A 22,936-nucleotide genomic window follows, 5' to 3' on the forward strand; every position below is an offset into this window, starting at 1 on the left:
ACTGTTCAAACCATAGACAGATGACGGTTGCAGCCTTGGTGAGGCAAAACATTTAAATACACCTTCCCAACTGTTTGTTTTTCATTTAACTCCACATACCCCCACCCCCAACACTTTGGATTGAGAGATCTGGCTTTATGGAGCAAGAGAAGGGTGAAGACAGATGCAAAAAAGGAAATGAGAAGGCACACTTAAATGTTTGGCTACACATTGTCCCTTTAAAGTGTGACTGCACTTGCAGAATAAGTTGTCAAGTGCATGTACATGAGGAATAATAATATTTCTGATCATTATAAGCAAAGCTGTGGAGTTGATAAGCCAAACCTCTGACTCCAGCTTCGACTACTGAATTTCCCTGACCTCTGACTCCAACTCCCCAGCACTGGTCACTACTGAGCATGCGCACTAAGTGCAGCAAGATTCATCCCAACTACGACCCCACAGCACTGGTCACTACTGAGCATGTACATAAAGGGCAGCACAGATTCATCTCATCTATGACCCCACAGCATTGGTCACTACTGAGTATGTACATAAAGTGCAGCACGGATTCATCTCATCTACGACCCCACAGCACTGGTCACTACTGAGCATGTAAAGTGCAGCACAGATTCATCTCATCTATGACTCCACAGCACTGGTCACTACTGAGCATGTACATAAAGTGCAGCACAGATTCATCTCATCTACGACCCCACAGCACTGGTCACTCCTGAGCATGTACATAAAGTGCAGCACAGATTCATCTCATCTATGACCCCACAGCACTGGTCACTACTGAGCATGTACATAAAGTGCAGCACAGATTCATCTCATCTATGACCCCACAGCACTGGTCACTACTGAGCATGTACATAAAGTGCAGCACAGATTCATCTCATCTACAACCCCACAGCACTGGTCACTACTGAGCATGTACATAAAGTGCAGCACAGATTCATCTCATCTATGACCCCACAGCACTGGTCACTACTGAGCATGTACATAAAGTGCAGCACAGATTCATCTCATCTATGACCCCACAGCACTGGTCACTACTGAGCATGTACATAAAGTGCAGCACAGATTCATCTCATCTACAACCCCACAGCACTGGTCACTACTGAGCATGTACATAAAGTGCAGCACAGATTCATCTCATCTATGACTCCACAGCACTGGTCACTACTGAGCATGTACATAAAGGGCAGCACAGATTCATCCCAACTACGACCCCACAGCACTGGTCACTACTCAGCATGTACATAAAGGGCAGCACAGATTCATCCCAACTACGACCCCACAGCACTGGTCACTACTCAGCATGTACATAAAGTGCAGCACAGATTCATCTCATCTACAACCCCACAGCACCGATCACTACTGAGCATGTACATAAAGTCCAGCACAGATTCATCTCATCTACGACCCCACAGCACTGGTCACTACTGAGCATGTACATAAAGGGCAGCACAGATTCATCTCCTCTATGACTCCACAGCACTGGCCACTACTGAGCATGTACATAAAGGGCAGCACAGATTCATCTCATCTACGACCCCACAGCACTGGTCACTACTGAGTATGTACATAAAGTGCAGCACGGATTCATCTCATCTATGACCCCACAGCACTGGTCACTACTGAGCATGTAAAGTGCAGCACAGATTCATCTCATCTATGACTCCACAGCACTGGTCACTACTGAGCATGTACATAAAGTGCAGCACAGATTCATCTCATCTACGACCCCACAGCACTGGTCACTCCTGAGCATGTACATAAAGTGCAGCACAGATTCATCTCATCTACGACCCCACAGCACTGGTCACTACTGAGCATGTACATAAAGTGCAGCACAGATTCATCTCATCTACCACCCCACAGCACTGGTCACTACTGAGCATGTACATAAAGTGCAGCACAGATTCATCTCATCTACGACCCCACAGCACTGGTCACTACTGAGCATGTACATAAAGGGCAGCACAGAGTCATCTCATCTATGACCCCACAGCACTGGTCACTACTGAGCATGTACATAAAGTGCAGCACAGATTCATCCCATCTATGACCCCACAGCACTGGTCACTACTGACATGTACATAAAGGGCAGCACAGATTCATCCCATCTATGACCCCACAGCACTGGTCACTACTGACATGTACATAAAGGGCAGCACAGATTCATCTCACCTGACTCCACAGCACTGGTCACTACTGAGCATGTACATAAAGTGCAGCACAGATTCATCTCATCTACGACCCCACAGCACTGGTCACTACTGAGCATGTACATAAAGGGCTGCACAGATTCATCTCATCTATGACCCCACAGCACTGGTCACTACTGAGCATGTACATAAAGTGCAGCACAGATTCATCCCATCTATGACCCCACAGCACTGGTCACTACTGACATGTACATAAAGGGCAGCACAGATTCATCTCACCTGACTCCACAGCACTGGTCACTACTGAGCATGTACATAAAGGGCAGCACAGATTCATCTCATCTATAACCACACAGCACTGGTCACTACTGAGCATGTACATAAAGTGCAGCACAGATTCATCTCATCTATGACTCCACAGCACTGGTCACTACTGAGCATGTACATAAAGGGCAGCACAGATTCATCTCATCTACGACCCCACAGCACTGGTCACTACTGAGCATGTACATAAAGGGCAGCACAGATTCATCTCATCTATGACCCCACAGCACTGGTCACTACTGAGCATGTACATAAAGTGCAGCACAGATTCATCTCATCTATGACTCCACAGCACTGGTCACTACTGAGCATGTGCATCGAGTGCAGTACAGATTCATCTCCTCTACGACCCCACAGCACTGGTCACTACTGAGCATGTACATAAAGTGCAACACAGATTCATCTAATCTACGACCCCACAGCACTGGTCACTACTGAGCATGTACATAAAGTGCAGCACAGATTCATCTCATCTATGACTCCACAGCACTGGTCACTACTGAGCATGTACATAAAGTGCAGCACAAATTCATCTCATCTCTGACTCCACAGCACTGGTCACTACTGAGCATGTACATAAAGGGCAGCACAGATTCATCTCATCTAAATGTAGAGATCCTTAGATCAGGAACAGAACAGATATTTATAGGATATTTCATAACTTTCCCAAAGTCTTCTGAAAACATTTATAGCATATCCTGCATTGAACTACTGTTTATATATTTTAAGAGTCGGAGTCAGTCCATTTTATACTGACTCTGACTCCACAGTCCTGATTGTAAGGGTATGTGCACACGTTGCAGATTAGCCTGTGGAATTTTCTGCTGAGAATCCACATCTCTTGGCAGAAAACATTTGCGGTTTTCCTGCGGATTTTAGTGGACGGAGAGAGGGAGATAAGCACATTATGTGCACTCTGCACTGCGGATTTGAGGCAATTGCGCGCATCCAAAAACGCTGCGGAAACGCATCAAAACCGCAACGTGTGCACATATCCTAAGGCAGTGGTCTCCAACCTTTCTGACCTTGAGAACCACATTCAGCTTAGAGAGAGGGTCACGAGCCACATTCAGCACTGAGAGAGGGGCGCGAGCCACATCTCCTTCAAAGTAGTGTCAACAAAAGCCCCCATTACTGGTATAATGATAACCAAAGCTTTTCCACAGAAATCACTCCAAAGCAGTACACTGAGTTCCAGGGGTTCCCACAATCCCCCCATTCAGTAGTCTCCCATCAAGGACTCCCAACACACTGTGACATCCAGCTTTGAGCACCTCCTCTAACAGGCAGCACCATCCTCCAGCGTACCATACCTAAAACCTCTCTAAACCCCTAAGACCAGTAAATTTGCATCCAGATCTGCACTTCTGTGCAGGGCTACTCACAGAATTCACCATTTTGAGATGTACTCTTCATACCTGTTTGCTAGACCTGGACCTAATGCCCCAAGCTGGCAGACAGTCGCGAGCCACAATTCATGGGACCGCGAGCCACATGTTGCTCCCGAGCTACAGGTTGGGGACCCCTGCCCTAAGGCTTGTATTTTACATTTTTCCCTCTACACTAGAAGCCTCAGTAATGCATCTTTGTGGGATCTGTATTTTTCCTCGCTCCCTCCCCCCACTTCTCTCCTGTTGAAGGCAGCAGATATAATGTGGACTCTCATAGAAGACTGACTTGTGGACAGATTTGATCAGTTTCAGTGTGAATGACTAGTGTCGGAGTCAAAATGTGCCTATTAAGTGAGGAAAAGAGAATATTTCTCAAATTATATTCCAAAGTTTTTTATGCTCACTTAACTACAAAAAAAAAACCTGTAGTTACTATTTAAACAAAATTGTTAGGTGTATGGTAACACAAAAGATCGGACCCATTATGACACAGATCAGTCAAACATATTGGTACCATTAGAAAGCTTAGTTTAACCCATAACTATCAATCTTCATCTCGAAAGCCCTTAAAATTAATTTGTGCAACCATAGGCTTTCACAAATGCCAGGTTTTGAAACAATGAGAAAGAGGAGACCAGGGCAAAGTGTGGGCCATATCCAGCCCTTTGGCTGCTGGACTGACAGAGCGATGGAAACACCATACAGCCGCCCTCCAGCATCAACATTCTTGAATGTAGATACCGTTGAATACAATGGTGGAACAGAGATCCATCGGCTCCCTGTGCCACCGTTCAGCCTGTCTGAGTCTCCGCATAGCGGGAGCGATGACATGACTAGATGGAGCTTGCTGCGCAGAGTCTCAGTCCACACTCTGCAGAGACCGAAGCAGTCCATCAGGGGAAAACAGCAAGGCGAATAGTTGTTTTTTGTTTTTTTTCTAAAAAAGGCAGTAAAATATATTGTTTTAGCATTATACCTTATACAGTGTATTGTTTAAAATAAACCTTTTATAAAAAAAACTATATGGTTTTGAGGTTTTGATTAGCTAAGAATACATGTTACAATAATACTTGACATGTATTAGCAAGTAGTCGTCATACTTAATTCTGCTCAATATTAAGTGATAAATTAATAATAATAAGCAGAATGACGTTCGGCCTGCTGGTTCGGCCCTCCGCAGCAGGTCACAGCTTCTCATGTGGCCCCTTGGGAAAATTACTTTTACACCCCGACCGACAGCATGAATGTTATTTTATCAATTAACTAACTTGATACTTGCATCATGGCACAATGCTAAAGTAATTCTAACCCATGGGGTTACTTGTTGGGGGCGACCGACAGAACGTGTACTGAATATCAATAATATAACCGTGCATACAGCTGTGCAACCATGCCTGCCCCCAAGAATAGGCCACACATGGCGCACAGAATGGATATAGGAGCGCTAAATATAGTGTGGAGTTGAGAAACTAGACAGCCCACCAAAGGGGAATTTCATTCCTTGTAAAGTATTAAATCCTGGACACTTTATCACATTAATGGGAACCTGCCACCAGAAAAGTGCTATTAACCTGCAGATGTGGGATTAATCAACAGGTAATAATGTTACTAACCTGCCTGGGGTCCGCACTTAGCTGAACGCTGCGGGGAGAAAATTAGTTTTATTTTCCCCTGCAGGGTTGTGGGTTTGTTCACCACTCAGAGTATATAGGGAGCAGCGGGTGTAACCACCCCCCACCCAGCACTGACTGACAGCCGGCCCCAATGCAGAGACAGTGTAAGTCAGGGCTGATGGGTTGTCATGCCAGCCATGGGTCTGCCGAAGCCCCTATGCCTGTCATCACAATCCTCCTATTAACGCCTGCTAGGTATAGCACAGGTGAAGAGACAAATACAGTATAAAAAAAAAAAAAAATGATGAAATTATCTACCATCAAAGTATAAAATAAATTAATCCAATGGGTAAAAGATGTGTAACAAGAAGAAAAAAAAAAAAAAAAAAAGAACACGCTAGAATTAATGTTCACTGCAACATTGTTTTAAAAGGCGATCATTGTGTCTACCCCAACATGGTATCAGTAAAATCAAGCCATCATCCAGCCCACAGATCCCAAAAAATGAGAGAATTACGGGTCTCGGAAAATGGTGACAAAAGTGAATTTATTTATTTTACAAATTTCGAAAAAAAAAATACCACTTAAATAAAAGAATTTAAAAAACACAACTATACACATTTGATATCTGTGATCTCATATTGACCTGGGGAATCATATTGTCAGGTCAGCATTACCATATATTGAACATGGTACATATAAAAAAAAAAAAAAAACACATTGTGGAATTGTATTTTTTTGCATTCTCACTACACCTGGAATTTTGTTTCCCGTTTTCCAGTACAATACATGGCATAGTGAATGATGTCATTCAAAAGTACAACTCGTCCTGCAAGAAAGACAAGCCTTCATATGGCCATAGGTGTGGAAATATACAAATAGCTAGTAGGGTAAATACAGAGTGGCACCCACCCCATGTCCCTGGATATACGGCCGTATGCACTGGCTGCGCTCTATTCCATTACTATTTGTGTGATTAATGTCTCTTATGAGATTACATATACGCCTTTATGGTCAGCAAAGTGTACCTATACTTGTATACCTTATTGGTTCCCGCTGCACACGTCACTTTAAAACCTGTCTTTTACTGTTTTTATTTTTGTTTATCTGCTTGTTTTCTGTATTGCTAGTGGTACCATACACCCACATATGTCTTCACCCAAGTTTTTTCTACTTTCAGAAGATCAGCGACATTATTGGCCATTTTTCTGGTTACTAAAAATATTAAACCAATAAAGAAAAAGTGCAGGTAATTGATATAAACCTTACGCCCACTGGGCTGTCAACTCCCATTGAGGTATGTATGTGCTTTAATTGTGGGTTTTTATGAAAGATTTGAATGAGCAGAGGAAAATACTCATTTAAAAACTGCCTGAGTGTTTTTAGTGAATTTCCGGAGCGGTAAGTATTAAAAGCGCTGCAACAAACCTGCAGAAATAATGCATCAGAAAAAAAGGAAAAAAAATGCACAGAAATGCAACAGAAACAAAACAAAAAATAATAAGGTTAAGTTCACACTAGGCTTTTTTTGCTGCAGCAAAACCTGTGCTTGGTAGGAAAGAAGCTGCGGCAAAAAGCACAGGTTTTGCCTCAATTTGGTGCGTTTTTTCCCATTTTTTTTTCCCATTCAATTCAATGGGTGAAAAACGCTGAAAGAAGTGACATGTTCCTTGTCTAAAACAAACATGCAAAGCACAAAATACTGATGACAACAAAAATCTCATATAGGTATTGTAAAAAGCAGCTGAAAATTAGCATAAAAAAGTATTTTAAAAACCACAGCAAAAAAGCTCAGTGTGAACTTAGCCTAAGATTGTCATTGTGTATTTTGGGGTGAACACCCGCAGAAGACATGAGGATAAAAAACACATGAATATCATCAAAAAATAAAATGTTCTATAAAACTAAAATAAATTTAAAAAAATGCAATAAAACAACGCAAATAGCCAAAATTTGCTAAATGGAGCAGAAAGTCTGCAGCTTCAAAAACGCTCCAGATCATGGGACCTAACAAGTCAAGAAAACATGTTGTCTAAGGAATTACCGCATGTTGTTGACTTGAGCATCTAGGGGACACATGACCAAGCCTCAATCACCATAACAAGTCTTGCTCTAGTTTCCCTATGAAGACTATTACAATCCGGACCCTCGCAGATAAGTCCCTAAATGCAGTCTGCTTATAACAGTCCATAGTTTGCATCCGATTCACAGAGTACGGACTGACGTAGGCAGCAGCCTGTAGAGCGCTGACGTATTAGAAGGGAAGCTACGTTTGAAGTCGCCTGCAGCCATGTAGGTTATTTTAAGATCTTTCGACAGCTATAAAGAACCAATGCACAATGACCTATTTTACATCCCTTCAAAATATCTTGGTTCATACAGTTGTGGCCAAAAGTATTGACACCCCTGCAATTCTGTCAGATAATACTCAGTTTCTTCCTGAAAATGATTGCAAACACAAATTCTTTGTTATTATTATCTTCATTTAATTTGTCTTAAATGAAAAAACACAGAAAGAATTGTCCTAAAGCCAAATTGGATATAATTCCACACCAAACATAAAAAAGAGGGTGGACAAAAGTATTGGCACTGTTCGAAAAATCATGCGATGCTTCTCTAATTTGTGTAATTAACAGCACCTGTAACTTACCTGTGGCACCTAACAGGTGTTGGCAATAACTAAATCACACTTGCAGCCAGTTGACATGGATTAGGGTATGTACACACACTGCAGATTCACCTGCGGGTTTTTTCCTGCAGAACCACAGGTAAAACTGCAGGTAAAGTGACCTGCGGTTTTGCTGTGGTTTGGCCTGCAGTTTTGCCCTGCGGTTTGACACCTGGACAATGGAATAGGTGGCAAACCGCAGCAGAATCCGCAGAAACAATTGACATGCTGCGGAAAAAAAAACGCTTTTCCGCAGGTAAAAAACCGCAGCGTGAGCACTGCGGTTTTTAAAACCCATAGGCTAACATGGTAAAGTACCATGTCTGCGTAAATGCTGCAGTTCTGCAGGGCCAAAACCGCAGCGTGTGCACATGGCCTTAAAGTTGACTCAACCTCTGTCCTGTGTCCTTGTGTGTACCACATTGAGCATGGATAAAAGAAAGAAGACCAAAGAACTGTCTGAGGACTTGAGAAACCAAATTGTGAGGAAGCATGAGCAATCTCAAGGCTACGAGTCCATCTCCAAAGACCTGAATGTTCCTGTGTCTACCGTGCACAGTGTCATCAAGAAGTTTAAAGCCCATGGCACTGTGGGTAACCTCCCTAGATGTGGACGGAAAAGAAAAATTGACAAAAGATTTCAACGCAAGATTGTGCGGATGTTGGATAAAGAACCTCGACTAACATCCAAACAAGTTCAAGCTGCCCTGCAGTCCGAGGGTACAACAATGTCAACCCGTACTATCCGTCAGCGTCTGAATGAAAAGGGACTGTATGGTAGGAGACCCAGGAAGACCCCACTTCTTACCCCGAGACATAAAAAAGCCAGGCTGGAGTTTGCCAAAACTTACCTGAAAAAGCCTAAAACGTTTTGGAAGAATGTTCTCTGGTCAGATGAGACAAAAGTAGAGCTTTTTGTGCAAAGGCATCAACATAGAGTTTACAGGAGAAAAAAAGAGGCATTCAAAGAAAATAACACGGTCCTTACAGTCAAACATGGTGGAGGTTCCCTGATGTTTTGGGGTTGCTTTGCTGCCTCTGGCACTGGACTGCTTGCCCGTGTGCATGGCATTATGAAGTCAGAAGACTACCAACAAATTTTGCAGCATAATGTAGGGCCCAGTGTGAGAAAGATGGGTCTCCCTCAGAGGTTATGGGTCTTCCAGCAGGACAATGACCCAAAACATACTTCAAAAAGCACTAGAAAATGTTTTGAGAGAAAGCAAAGACTTCTAAGGTGGCCAGCAATGTGTCCAGACCTGAATCTCATAGAACACCTGTGGAGAGATCTAAAAATGGCAGTTTGGAGAAGGCACCCTTCTAATATCAGGGACCTGGAGCAGTTTGTCAAAGAAGAATGGTCTAAAATTCCAGCAGAGCATTGTAAGAAACTCATTGATGGTTACCGGAAGCGGTTGGTCAACCAAGTATTAGGCTGAGGGTGCCAATACTTTTGTCTGGCTCATTTTTGGAGTTTTGTGTGAAATGATCAATGTTTTGCTTCATTCTATTTTGTGTTTTTTCATTTAAGACAAATTAAATGAAGATAATAATACCAAAGAATTTGTGTTTGCAATCATTTTCAGGAAGAAACTGAGTATTATCCGACAGAATTGCAGGGGTGTCAATACTTTTGGCCAACACTGTACATTCCATTATTATTGTACTCAGTTGTGAAGTTCAAAAAAAGCAGAAGCTTTCCATTAGGAACTCTTTAGCCACAATTCTTCAAGACTGGAGTTTTGTTTGCCAGTCCTAGTGAAGGGCACACTGGAGTAAGATGAGCTAAATTCAGCGCACACACTTATGTTAAAAGTGGTTGTCCTATGAATAAAGTACATTTTAATCAATAGATCCTGGAATAATAATAAGTTACACAAGTGGATGGGTTAAAAAAAAAAGTTCCTGTACTGAGATGAGATAATGTTATACATGTGCCCTGCTATGTTCTGTTACTTGTTTCAGTGGCTGCTAAGCTTAAATGTCACTGGCTAGATTAATGATGAGCTCACATGACTAGTGATGAGGCAGAAACACTCACTCCTGTGATAAAATAGGCAGTGAAATGTGTTACCTCAGAAAGCAGCAGCTGTGAGCCTCTGCTGTTCTGTCTGTATACTCACTTATCATAAGTGACTTATGAGAGCTGTGGTATGTGCCAACCATGAACTGGAGCAGCTCTGCATGGTTGGACACAGTCATTACACAGTACAGGGGTACATTCATAAGATTAGATCAGCACAGGAACATTTTTATTTAGCACATCCAATTGTGAAAAGTAGAATTATTCCAAGATATATTAAAGTCAATGCACTTTGTTCATGGGACAACCTCTAATGAATTTGGTGCATCTTTCAGCTGCTAATCACAAGTCACCATTGCCTGAGACTGCTAGACTACAAGATCAGCAAGCAGCAATCTGCAGAGTCTGCATGGGGAAAAGTGAAAGAATACGCCCCTGGAGAATACTTTGAAGTAATGCCCAGTTGGACTATAAGCAGAGATTTCACATAATGCGCTCCAAAAATCAACAAACGTGAATATCATTACAAAGGAGTGACGCAGTGCAAAATGGAAAAAAAAAATGGGAGAATAAGGGAAGCTCTGGGATTTCCGCAAGTCACTTAACTCAATTTTTGAGCAAGAGACAGATTCTCTTGAAGTTGGAGGTGCCAATTAGCCACTTTCAGCTTCGAGATTATTCACTGTGTAGTGACTCTTTCTGACTACATCAGCTTTACACGGGTCATCAATACCTTAAGCCTAGAAAATTTCTTTGAAAAAAATTCTCATCACAGCCATTACCATTTATTGTATGTCCAATAGATGCAGATCCCATCTATTTAAAGAACGCAGCTTGCAGTTCTCCCCTTTTACTTCCATGGCAGTTCTGACAAAAGCAGAGTGCTCTTGCTCAATTATTTTCATAAGGGATCAGTTGGCCGTATAAATCGGACCAAGATCAAAACGCAGTGCGCGGACCTGCCCCAAGTACAACGGCTTTGCGTATTTCTATGCAGCTGTCATGCTTGGGTCGGTAGAGCCGCCGGCCAGTCCGGGCATTGCGATCCTATCTCGCTCTGATTTATACAGTCATCCGACTGCGCCCCAATAGAGATGAAAGGAGAAAACCACCCATGCACTACTATCTCTCCATTAGCATTCGTGCAAGACGGCTAGGTGAGAAACAAAAAAGGAAAGCACACGTTAGATTATGCCATTTTAGAACCAATTCTTAGTGTATTTAAAAAAAAAAAAAAGCAGACAAATTCACTTAAGTTTTTTTTTGTAGTGGAAAAACTGTAGCAATTCCATTTTAACATTTTCCACCTAATTATTAGCACAACTTAGCTGACAAATCACATTACACAGGAACTGCCATGCAAAACGCTTTTTCACGTTAGCAGTTCTATACACATTTTGTAAGTACCAGCAATGTGCTGAAACAATATAAAGCCAAGTTCTGGATGCCCAAATAGGGTAAGCTAAATATATTCTAGCCCAATGAATATACATTAGGAACAACTCTTCTGGAGGACTGTAGCATGGCCATGGTAATGGGTAAGTGAATACTAATCAGTGAAAGCAGATGCATTTACTGCCTCCTTCCATTGTCCACAGATTCACTGACTCTCATAGGAAAGGCTTCCAGCTATTGTACATGGACAACAGACAATTAAAGGCCAATGAAAGGAGTGAGAGTCCCCTGACTGGCTCCATTGTGACATCTGTGAATATACTCCCCCACTGCTCTAAATAAGAATTAACCCCTTTACTTGAAGTGACTTTATGGAGTGTCATACCCAACAATGTATTCTATATATTGCAGAATGGTCAGTTAGCTATAGTAAGACCTAAATATCCAATTTCACTACTGATATCAATCACAGTCAGTTGACTACTTTGGAACATATTGAAGTGTTTGTTCGTCCACTAGTGATGAGCAAACGTGCTGAGATAAGATGTTATCTGAGCATGCTCAGGTCCTGAGTGTCAATGGCATGCTCCAAAAATAGGTTAGAGTCCCCACAGCTGCATGTCTCACGGCTGTTCGACAGCTACAACACCACATGCAGGGATTTCCTGCATGCGTTGCGGCTGTCGAACAGAAGCGAGACATGCAGCCGCGGGGTCTAGAATATATTTTCAGGACAGTCTTAGCACTTGAGCATGCTCAGGACTTGTGCGATTTTCTCGCAAGTGTGACCCCGGCCTATCAGGCACACACTCAGAGTGCATAGGGACGTATTCATAATTTGTCATCTTTTTTAATATTATGGTATTCCTTTGAGTTTTTAAGGCCAAATTCTATAAAATGGGACATGCAGGTGTTTTTTTTTTTATTGTCTTTCACCTTTTTTGAGCACAAAATGTTAGACGCAATTCTAACATTTGCACAATACTTTGCGGCAAACAAAAACTATTACTCCAGATTAAGGAAGAGTTAGATGGCCGTGTAACTCGGACGAGGATCGCAACGCAATGCTCGGACTGGCCGGCAGCTCTGCTGACCTGAGCGTGATAGCGTCATGCGTCTCTATGCAGCGGCCACGCTCAGGTCAGTAGAGCTGCCGGCCAGTCCGAGCACTGCGTTGCGATCCTCGTCCGAGTTATATGGCGGTCTGACTGATTATGGAGGAGGGGTTGGAACTGGAGTAAATTCTGCACGGTTGTAAAAAGTTGCAAATAATGAATGCGCCACAAAACATCTGGATGACAAAATAAAAGCCGAAATAGGACCAACTGAAGAAGGAGAGTTTGGCGCAAAGTAAACACCAAAAAAAACAAAAGGTAGCCAACATAGCCACAAATGCAAACATGAATTGGGCCCATAAAATACAACATTGCTGTTTTCACTGAAGCTTCTTCATCTCCATTTTCCCATAATATACAAATTGATTGACTGTCAGTAACAGCATAAATGAGTCTGAAGTATAATGTTAGTGGCAGTCACACAGGGAGGGCAGAAGGGCGGCCTGATCATCAGACTATTCTGTCCATTCTAGCTAATTAACCCCTTCCCATCCCCACAGAGGGGTTTTATGATCCTGCGATCATTTATACCCTAACATCAGAGAATGAATGGCCATCAGACAAAATATTACTATACACAGTCATCAATGATCTGATGCTCAATCACTGGAACAATTCACAAATCACTCTGGTTACTGCTAATAGTTCTGTTTTAGGCTGCACAATCATGACATTCACTGATGAAGTGGCTATGTGTTGTTTTTTAATTGGTGAACAATCCCAACATGACTAAGATCTGACTACTCAAAAAATCAGATTAAATAAAAATGGGTCTTGAGTACAAAAGTGGTGTAACAATGCTCCAATGTGCACACTGGCCATCAGGGCTCATCACCACCTGCCGCTGCTACGTGCACACACGATCAGCTGCAGAGGAACAATGCTCTCCGTGTCCTCACCTGATCTCCTTGATGCTCTCCAGCTTGCACATGATCTCCTGCTCGTCGCCCATACTCGGCACTCTACAGTGCAGCTGACCACTGAAATGTACAGCCAAAGCCAGCAAAACAATACAATGGGTAGAAATGTAAGCACAGGCTGCGAGCCAGCAAAGTGACGCTCCAAGGTGCTGCCGGGAAATCTAGTCCGTCCCAAGGTGTCTCTGCTGCCCGTGGAGGAAACAATGACTACATCTCCCAGAAGTCACCGCGCGCCTCCTCTCCCTTCACTTCCTGCTACCTCCCAGCGCGGTGCAGAACATCCCAGTGTTCATCAATTTGCTGGAGCTAATGATGTGAAGGGGCTGACAGCAGAGAGAGGCGGCGGAGCATCACATATTAGTCTCCCTAATGAGAGTGTGTGGCGCTGCCGGAGGACGAGAGTGCTAATGTCCTCGTGCATGCCTCAATGCGCTCGCCATTCATCAAGGGCTTATTACTGCGAGGGAAGGAATGGAGGGGACTTATTGATGGCACTCAATCATTTGTGAAGGCCAGACCCATGTAATAGATTAGAATCGATGTCCTGCACTCTATAAAATGCCCGAAAATGTATCAAAGTTGTGAAGTAAAGAGCCTCATATCACTGTGCACTCTGATGCCTCATGTATCATCACTGTGCACTATAATGCCTCATGTATCATCTCTGTGCGCTATAGGGCCTCATGTATCATTACTGTGCACTATAGAGCCTCATGTATCATCACTGCACTATAGGGCCTCATGTATCATCACTGTGCACTATAATGCCTCATGTATCATCACTGTGCACTATAAGGCCTCATGTATCATCACTGCACTATAGGGCCTCATGTATCATCACTGCACTATAGGGCCTCATGTATCATCACTGTGCACTATAGGGAATCATGTATCATCACTGCACTACAATGCCTCATGTATCATCACTGCACTATAGGGCCTCAGGTATCGACACTGTGCACTATAAGGCCTCATGTATCATCACTGTGCACTATAGGGAATCGTGTATCATCACTGTGCACTACAATGCCTCATGCATCATCACTGTGCACTATAGGGCCTCATGTATCATCACTGCACTATAGGGCCTCAGGTATCGACACTGTGCACTATAGGACCTCATGTTTCATCACTGTGCACTATAGGGCCCCATGTATCGTCAATGTGCACTATAGGGCCTCATATATCATCACTGTGCACTATAGGGCCTCATATATCATCACTGTGCACTATAGGGCCTCATATCATCAATGTGCACTATAATGCCTCATGTATCATCACTGTGCACTATAGGGCCTCATATATCATCACTGTGCACTATAGGGCCTCATGTATCATCACTGCACTATAGGGCCTCATGTATCATCACTGTGCACTATAGGGCCTCATATATCATCACTGTGCACTATAGGGCCTCATATCATCAATGTGCACTATAATGCCTCATGTATCATCACTGTGCACTATAGGGCCTCATGTATCATCACTGTGCACTATAGGGCCTCATGTATCATCACTGCACTATAGGGCCTCATATATCATCACTGTGCACTATAGGGCCTCATATATCATCACTGTGCACTATAGGGCCTCATATCATCAATGTGCACTATAATGCCTCATGTATCATCACTGTGCACTATAGGGCCTCATGTATCATCACTGTGCACTATAGGGCCTCATGTATCATCACTGCACTATAGGGCCTCAGGTATCGACACTGTGCACTATAGGACCTCATGTTTCATCACTGTGCACTATAGGGCCCCATGTATCGTCAATGTGCACTATAGGGCCTCATATATCATCACTGTGCACTATAGGGCCTCATATATCATCACTGTGCACTATAGGGCCTCATATCATCAATGTGCACTATAATGCCTCATGTATCATCACTGTGCACTATAGGGCCTCATATATCATCACTGTGCACTATAGGGCCTCATATATCATCACTGTGCACTATAGGGCCTCATATCATCAATGTGCACTATAATGCCTCATGTATCATCACTGTGCACTATAGGGCCTCATGTATCATCACTGTGCACTATAGGGCCTCATGTATCATCACTGCACTATAGGGCCTCATATATCATCACTGTGCACTATAGGGCCTCATATATCATCACTGTGCACTATAGGGCCTCATATCATCAATGTGCACTATAATGCCTCATGTATCATCACTGTGCACTATAGGGCCTCATGTATCATCACTGTGCACTATAGGGCCTCATGTATCATCACTGCACTATAGGGCCTCATGTATCATCACTGCACTATAGGGCCTCATGTATCATCACTGTGCACTATAGGGAATCATGTATCATCACTGCACTACAATGCCTCATGTATCATCACTGCACTATAGGGCCTCAGGTATCGACACTGTGCACTATAAGGCCTCATGTATCATCACTGTGCACTATAGGGAATCGTGTATCATCACTGTGCACTACAATGCCTCATGCATCATCACTGTGCACTATAGGGCCTCATGTATCATCACTGCACTATAGGGCCTCAGGTATCGACACTGTGCACTATAGGACCTCATGTTTCATCACTGTGCACTATAGGGCCCCATGTATCGTCAATGTGCACTATAGGGCCTCATATATCATCACTGTGCACTATAGGGCCTCATATATCATCACTGTGCACTATAGGGCCTCATATCATCAATGTGCACTATAATGCCTCATGTATCATCACTGTGCACTATAGGGCCTCATATATCATCACTGCACTATAGGGCCTCATATCATCAATGTGCACTATAATGCCTCATGTATCATCACTGTGCACTATAGGGCCTCATGTATCATCACTGTGCACTCTAGGGCCTCAGGTATCGACACTGTGCACTATAAGACCTCATGTTTCATCACTGTGCACTATAGGGCCCCATGTATCGTCAATGTGCACTATAGGGCCTCATATATCATCACTGTGCACTATAGGGCCTCATATATCATCACTGTGCACTATAGGGCCTCATATCATCAATGTGCACTATAATGCCTCATGTATCATCACTGTGCACTATAGGGCCTCATATATCATCACTGCACTATAGGGCCTCATATCATCAATGTGCACTATAATGCCTCATGTATCATCACTGTGCACTATAGGGCCTCATGTATCATCACTGTGCACTCTAGGGCCTCAGGTATCGACACTGTGCACTATAAGACCTCATGTTTCATCACTGTGCACTATAGGGCCCCATGTATCGTCAATGTGCACTATAGGGCCTCATATATCATCACTGTGCACTATAGGGCCTCATATATCATCACTGTGCACTATAGGGCCTCATATCATCAATGTGCACTATAATGCCTCATGTATCATCACTGTGCACTATAGGGCCTCATATATCATCACTGCACTATAGGGCCTCATATCATCAATGTGCACTATAATGCCTCATGTATCATCACTGTGCACTATAGGGCCTCATGTATCATCACTGTGCACTCTAGGGCCTCAGGTATCGACACTGTGCACTATAAGACCTCATGTTTCATCACTGTGCACTATAGGGCCCCATGTATCGTCAATGTGCACTATAGGGCCTCATATATCATCACTGTGCACTATAGGGCCTCATATATCATCACTGTGCACTATAGGGCCTCATATCATCAATGTGCACTATAATGCCTCATGTATCATCACTGTGCACTATAGGGCCTCATATATCATCACTGCACTATAGGGCCTCATATCATCAATGTGCACTATAATGCCTCATGTATCATCACTGTGCACTATAGGGCCTCATGTATCATCACTGTGCACTATAGGGCCTCATATATCATCACTGTGCACTATAGGGCCTCATATCATCAATGTGCACTATAATGCCTCATGTATCATCACTGTGCACTATAGGGCCTCATGTATCATCACTGTGCACTATAGGGCCTCATGTATCATCACTGTGCACTATAGGGCCTCGTGTATAATCACTGTGCACTATAGGGCCTCGTGTATAATCACTGTGCACTATAGGGCCTCATGTATCATCACTGTGCACTATAGGGCCTCATGTATCATCACTGTGCACTATAGGGCCTCATGTTTCATCACTGCACACTATAGTGCCTCATGTATCATCACTGTGCACTGTAATGCCTCATGTATCATCACTGTGCACTATAGGACCTCATGTATCATCACTGCACTATAGGGCCTCATGTATCATCACTGTGCACTATAGGGCCTCATGTATCATCACTGTGCACTATAGGGCCTCATGTATCATCACTGTGCACTATAGGGCCTCATGTATCATCACTGTGCACTAGAGTACTTCATGTATCATCGCTGCACTATAGTGCCTCATGTATCATTACTGTGCACTATAGGGCCTCATGTATCATCACTGTGCACTATAGGGCCTTATGTGTATGTACCAAGCCTGTGCACTATATGGTCTCAGGTATCAAAGTTGTGCACTATAACACCGTATATATGCAAATTGCACTATATACAGTGGGGAAAATAATTATTTGATACATTGACAATTTTGCAAGTTTTCTCACCTACAAAGAATGGAGAGGTCTGTCCTTTTTAGCGTAGGTACACTTCCCCTGTGAGAGAAACAGGATCTTTAAAAAAAAAAAAGCAGAAAATTACATTGTATGATTTTAGCATAATTAATTAGCATTTTATTGCATATAATAAGTATTTGATACAATAGAAAAACAGAACAGTTGTTGACCAAGTTTGCACACACTGCAGCAGGGATTTTGGACCACTCCTCCATGCAGATCTTCTCCACTGGGCAGTATTGAGTTTCAGCTCCCTTCAAAGATTTTCTAATGGGTTCAGGTTTGGAGACTGGCTAGGCAACTCCAGGACCTTCAAATACTTTTTTCAGAGACACTCCTTAGTTGCCCTGGCTGTGTGTTTCAGGTCATGGTCATGCTGGAAGACCAAGACACGACCCATCTTCAATGCTCTTATTGAGGCAAGGAGGTTGTTTGCTAATTTCTTTTGATATATGACCCCAGACAGGCCTGGACATGTGCTGGCGTGAGCAGGGGAACTTTGCATGCCCTGCATTATTTTAATCCATGACGGCGTAGTGTGTTACTAACGGTAATGTTGGAGACTGTGGTCCAAGCTCTCTTCAGGTCATTGACCAGGTCCTCCCGTGTAGTTCTGGGCTGATTCCTGACCTTTCTCATAATCATTCTTACCCCTCGAGGCGAGATCTTGCATGGAGCCCCTGCCCGATGAAGATTGACAGTCATCTTGTGTTATTTCCTTTTTCTAATAATTGTGCCAACAGGTTTTCCCTACTCGCCAAGCTGCTTGTTTATTGTCCTATATCCCATCCCAATCTTGTGCAGGTATACAATATTGTTCCTGGTATCCTTAGACAGCTCTTTGGTCTTGGTCATGGTGGAGAGGTTGGAGTGTGAGTGATTTTTTTTTTTTTTGACAGGCAACGAGTTCAAACAGATGCAATTAATACAGGTAATGAGTGCAGAGTAGGAGGCTTCCTAAAGAAAAACTAACAGGTCTGTGAGGGACAGAATTCTTACTGGTTGGTAGGTGATCAAATTCTTATTTCATGCAATAAAATGCTAATTACATAAAAATCATACAATGTGATCTTCTGTTTTTTATTTCTAGATTCTGTCTCTCACAGTTGAAGGATATTTACAATAAAAATGACAGACCTCTTCATTCTTTGTAGGTGGGAAAACGTCGGCAGTGTGTCAAATACTTATTTTACCCACTGTACTATTATTATTATTATACATTTATATAGCGCCATTTATTCCATGGCGCTTTACATGTGAAAAGGGAAATATAGACAAGTACAATAAACATGTGCAAGACAAGGGACACACAAGTACAGAAGGAGAGAGAACCCTGCCCGCGAGGGCTCACAGTCTACAGGGATGGGTGAGGATACAATAGGAGAGGGTAAAGCTGGTTGTGTGGTGGTTCAGTAGACTGAGGATCATTGCAGGCTGTAGGCTTGTCAGAACAGGTGGGTCTTCAGGTTCTTCTTGAAGGTTTCCGTTGTTGGTGAGAGTCTGATGTGTTGCGGCAGAGAGTTCCAGAGCATGTGGGAAGCACGGGAGAAGTCTTGTATGCGGTTGTGGGAAGAAGAGATGAGGGGGAGTAGAGAAGGAGATCTTGAGAGGATCGAAGGTTGCGTGCGGGTAGGTAGAGGGAAACCATGTCACAGATGTATGGAGGAGACAGGTTGTGGATGGCTTTGTATGTCATGGTTAGGGTTTTGAACTGGAGCCTCTGGGCAATAGGAAGCCAGTGAAGGGCCTGGCATAGGGGGGTGGCTGGGGAATAGAGGGGAGACAGGTGGATTAGTCAGGCAGCAGAGTGTAGGATGGACTGGAATGGAGCCAGAGTGCCAGAGGGGAGGCCAGAGAGTAGGAGGTTGCAGTAGTCGAGGCAGGAGATGATAAGGGCGTGCACTAGTGTTTTTGTGGTTTCATGGTTGAGGAATGCACGGATCCAGGAAATATTTTTGAGTTTGAGGCGGCAGGAGGAGGCAAGGGCTTGGATATGTGGTTTGAAAGAGAGGGCAGAGTCGAGGATCACCCCAAGGCACCGAGCGTGCGGGACTGGGGAAAGCGAGCAGCCATTGACATTGATGGATAGGTCTGGTGGAGGAGTAGAGTGAGATGGGGGAAAGATGATGAATTCTGTTTTGTCCATGTTCAGTTTGAGAATGCGAGCAGAAAAGAAGGCTGAAATAGCAGACAGACATTGTAGGATTTCGGTCAGTAAGGAGGTGAGGTCAGGTCCAGATAGGTAGATCTGCATGTTATCGGCGTAGAGGTGATACTGCAAGCCGTGGGATTCTATGAGCTGTCCCAGGCTGAAGGTGTAGATGGAGAAGAGTAGGGGTCTTAGGACTGAGCCTTGAGGATCACTGACAGACAGGGGGTGAGGTGAGGAGGTGGTGTGCGAAAGGGAGACACTAAATGTTCGGTCTGTTAGGTATGATGAGATCCAGGATAGGGCTAAGTCTGTGATGCCAAGAGATGAGAGAATTGTGTAGCAGGAGGGAAGGGTCCTCATTAGTCTGCCTCACTCCATTTTCATCTTAGGAGGCAGCCTGTATACTCTGTCATGATGCCCAGTTTGTGTTAATATGTCCCCTGAAGAGTCATTTAGTGACGAAACGTGTCGGGATGCACAGGGATTTTGTAGGGCTATGGTTTATAGGGATTAGATGTGGACTGCCCTTGTTAGGGCGGGAGTCATGGGTGTCAGTTATAGTTCAAACAGGGCTTGTATAGGGTGAACCCCCCTTTTTTCCTGACCTGATATGACTCTGATGGGACATCTGATCCTGGACATCCTCCATCTTCATGTGGTGAGATCTTTCCTTTTCACATTTCTTTGTTGATGGGTTTATTGTTATGTCCTTATTATATACATGAATAGGCATATTCCTTGATAACCTTTACAGGGTAGAGGCCTCTTTAGTTCCTCTGATAAGGAAACTGTTCATTTTTTACTTGGCCTTTTTTGCACTGGTTTAGTCCAAGTATTTTTTCTGGTCCAATCTCTCAAAAATTTTGGACTTGGAATAGCCACATGTATATATTGGTAGTAATCTGTCATAGAGACTCATACAGTTACCTCCTTTATTTTTTGTGGTTTTTGATTTGGTGATTTACTTGCACTACTATCTTTGGTAGCTTTTACATTTATTATTAAAAGTTATGTTTTATGTTATTTCTCGATTGCTGATTCGGTACTTTGTATCGTGAGAATTTGTGGGTATTTAACCCACTTTTTTGCTGTTTATCCTAAATTACTTGGGTATGGCAGGTTTCTTGTCAACTGGTCTAAATACGGACCAATGGCTAGCTGAAGCAAAGGAGGTATTTTCTGAACACTCGTTCACACAGAAAAAGTATCTCCCTACATATAGTGTTGCTTTTAAAGAACTCACTAAGGTATATCGTGACCAGATTATATCATGGTGGGAGGTACAGAGCCTTGAAAATTATTTAAAGGCGGGTATTGTCCCACAAGGATTAAGAATTAATATTTCTGCAGGGGCACGACACAAGAACCCCAGTTTTATTGCCAAATGGGAAAAAGAGGCTACAAGTAGTTCTCTTCGTCTTATGCAACTCCTCTTGGAGGAGGAAAAGAAAACTTTGAGTCTTTTGAATGACCGTTTGAGAGATCAAATTGAAGTTACCAAAAAATTCTCTACGGAGACTGACTTTTCATTAAAGGAAAGTAAGTTAGAAACTAATCTTGAGCGTTTCCAATATCATCTAAAGGAGCGTAAACATCGCCAATATTTGAGGGACGCTCAAGATTTTAAGGATAACAAGGCCTATTTGGTTATTGGTAATCGTAATAACAACATTGATCTTGAAACTGATTTGTCTTCTACAGATACTGACTTCTCTGATACTGAGGGAAGGGGTAGAAGCAATAGGGGGACGAATAGAGGTAGAGTTAGAGGCCGTGGTTATCGTAGTCCTCTGTATAGATCCGATACTATTACAGGATCGCATTTTTTAGATCAGAGTTATCCTTTAAGGAACCGTCAACATCCGGTACGGAAATAAGAACTGTTCCTGGGAATAACTATTCTAATGTCACTTTACCCAATAGTCGTGTCCCTAATTCAGTATCTTCATTGGTCACTAACGGTATACAAGTGGTCAATCTGTCCTCTAGGGTGCTCAACCGTGAAGAACTACAGGTTTTGCAAAAGGGTCTCACATTTGTCCCCAGTACAGACTTTGATCTGTTTCGGTCTATAAAAGATCTTAATTTGTTTTTACGTAAGGTACGTTGGAGAAAGTTTTTTCTGCAACAGGATAATCGTACCTGTTTGGATATGGGGATTCCTGTTGATTTGTTGCCAGACGTACGCCTGTTATCTAGTATTGGTGTAATGAACCCTAACGACCTTGGAAGGGGTCCCTTCACTGAATTAAAAAATAGGAGCACTAAAATGCCCCCTCCCATTGGAGATGTGTCTGCTATAGATATTTTTGAAAATTTGGTTACAGAAGATCTGAAATCCTTACAAGGAAAGAAGATCTTTTCTAGATATAATTGTGCGAAAACAGAAATGGCAGTTATTAATAAGCTTGAGCAGGATGACCGCATTGTCATTAAACCCTCAGATAAGGGTGGCAATGTGGTCATCCTTGACTCTACACAATATTCTAAAATGTGTGAGACCCTCCTTGAGGACAGAGTGAGTTATGAGATTTTGGATCATAACCCTACCTCTGATTATTTGTCTGAACTCAAAAGTATCCTGGATGAGGGTTTATCCATGAGAGTTATT

General features: G+C 43.1%; 1 protein-coding gene across 1 annotated transcript in view; it reads right to left on the reverse strand.

Annotated features, from left to right (window-relative positions):
• The window catches only part of ZC4H2 (zinc finger C4H2-type containing), a 32,455-nt gene extending 18,449 nt beyond the window's left edge, over nt 1–14,006 (reverse strand). Inside the window, exon 1 of the mRNA XM_073547575.1 lies at nt 13,582–14,006. Within this exon, the coding sequence (XP_073403676.1) occupies nt 13,582–13,634 (53 nt within the window). The 5' untranslated portion in view covers nt 13,635–14,006. The remainder of the gene's footprint in view (nt 1–13,581) is intronic.
• Nucleotides 14,007–22,936: the final 8,930 nt, after the last annotated feature.

This window comes from Dendrobates tinctorius, unplaced genomic scaffold (assembly GCF_039654945.1).
Source record: "Dendrobates tinctorius isolate UK_male_01 unplaced genomic scaffold, ASM3965494v1 ptg000154l, whole genome shotgun sequence".
Lineage (NCBI taxonomy): Eukaryota > Metazoa > Chordata > Amphibia > Anura > Dendrobatidae > Dendrobates > Dendrobates tinctorius.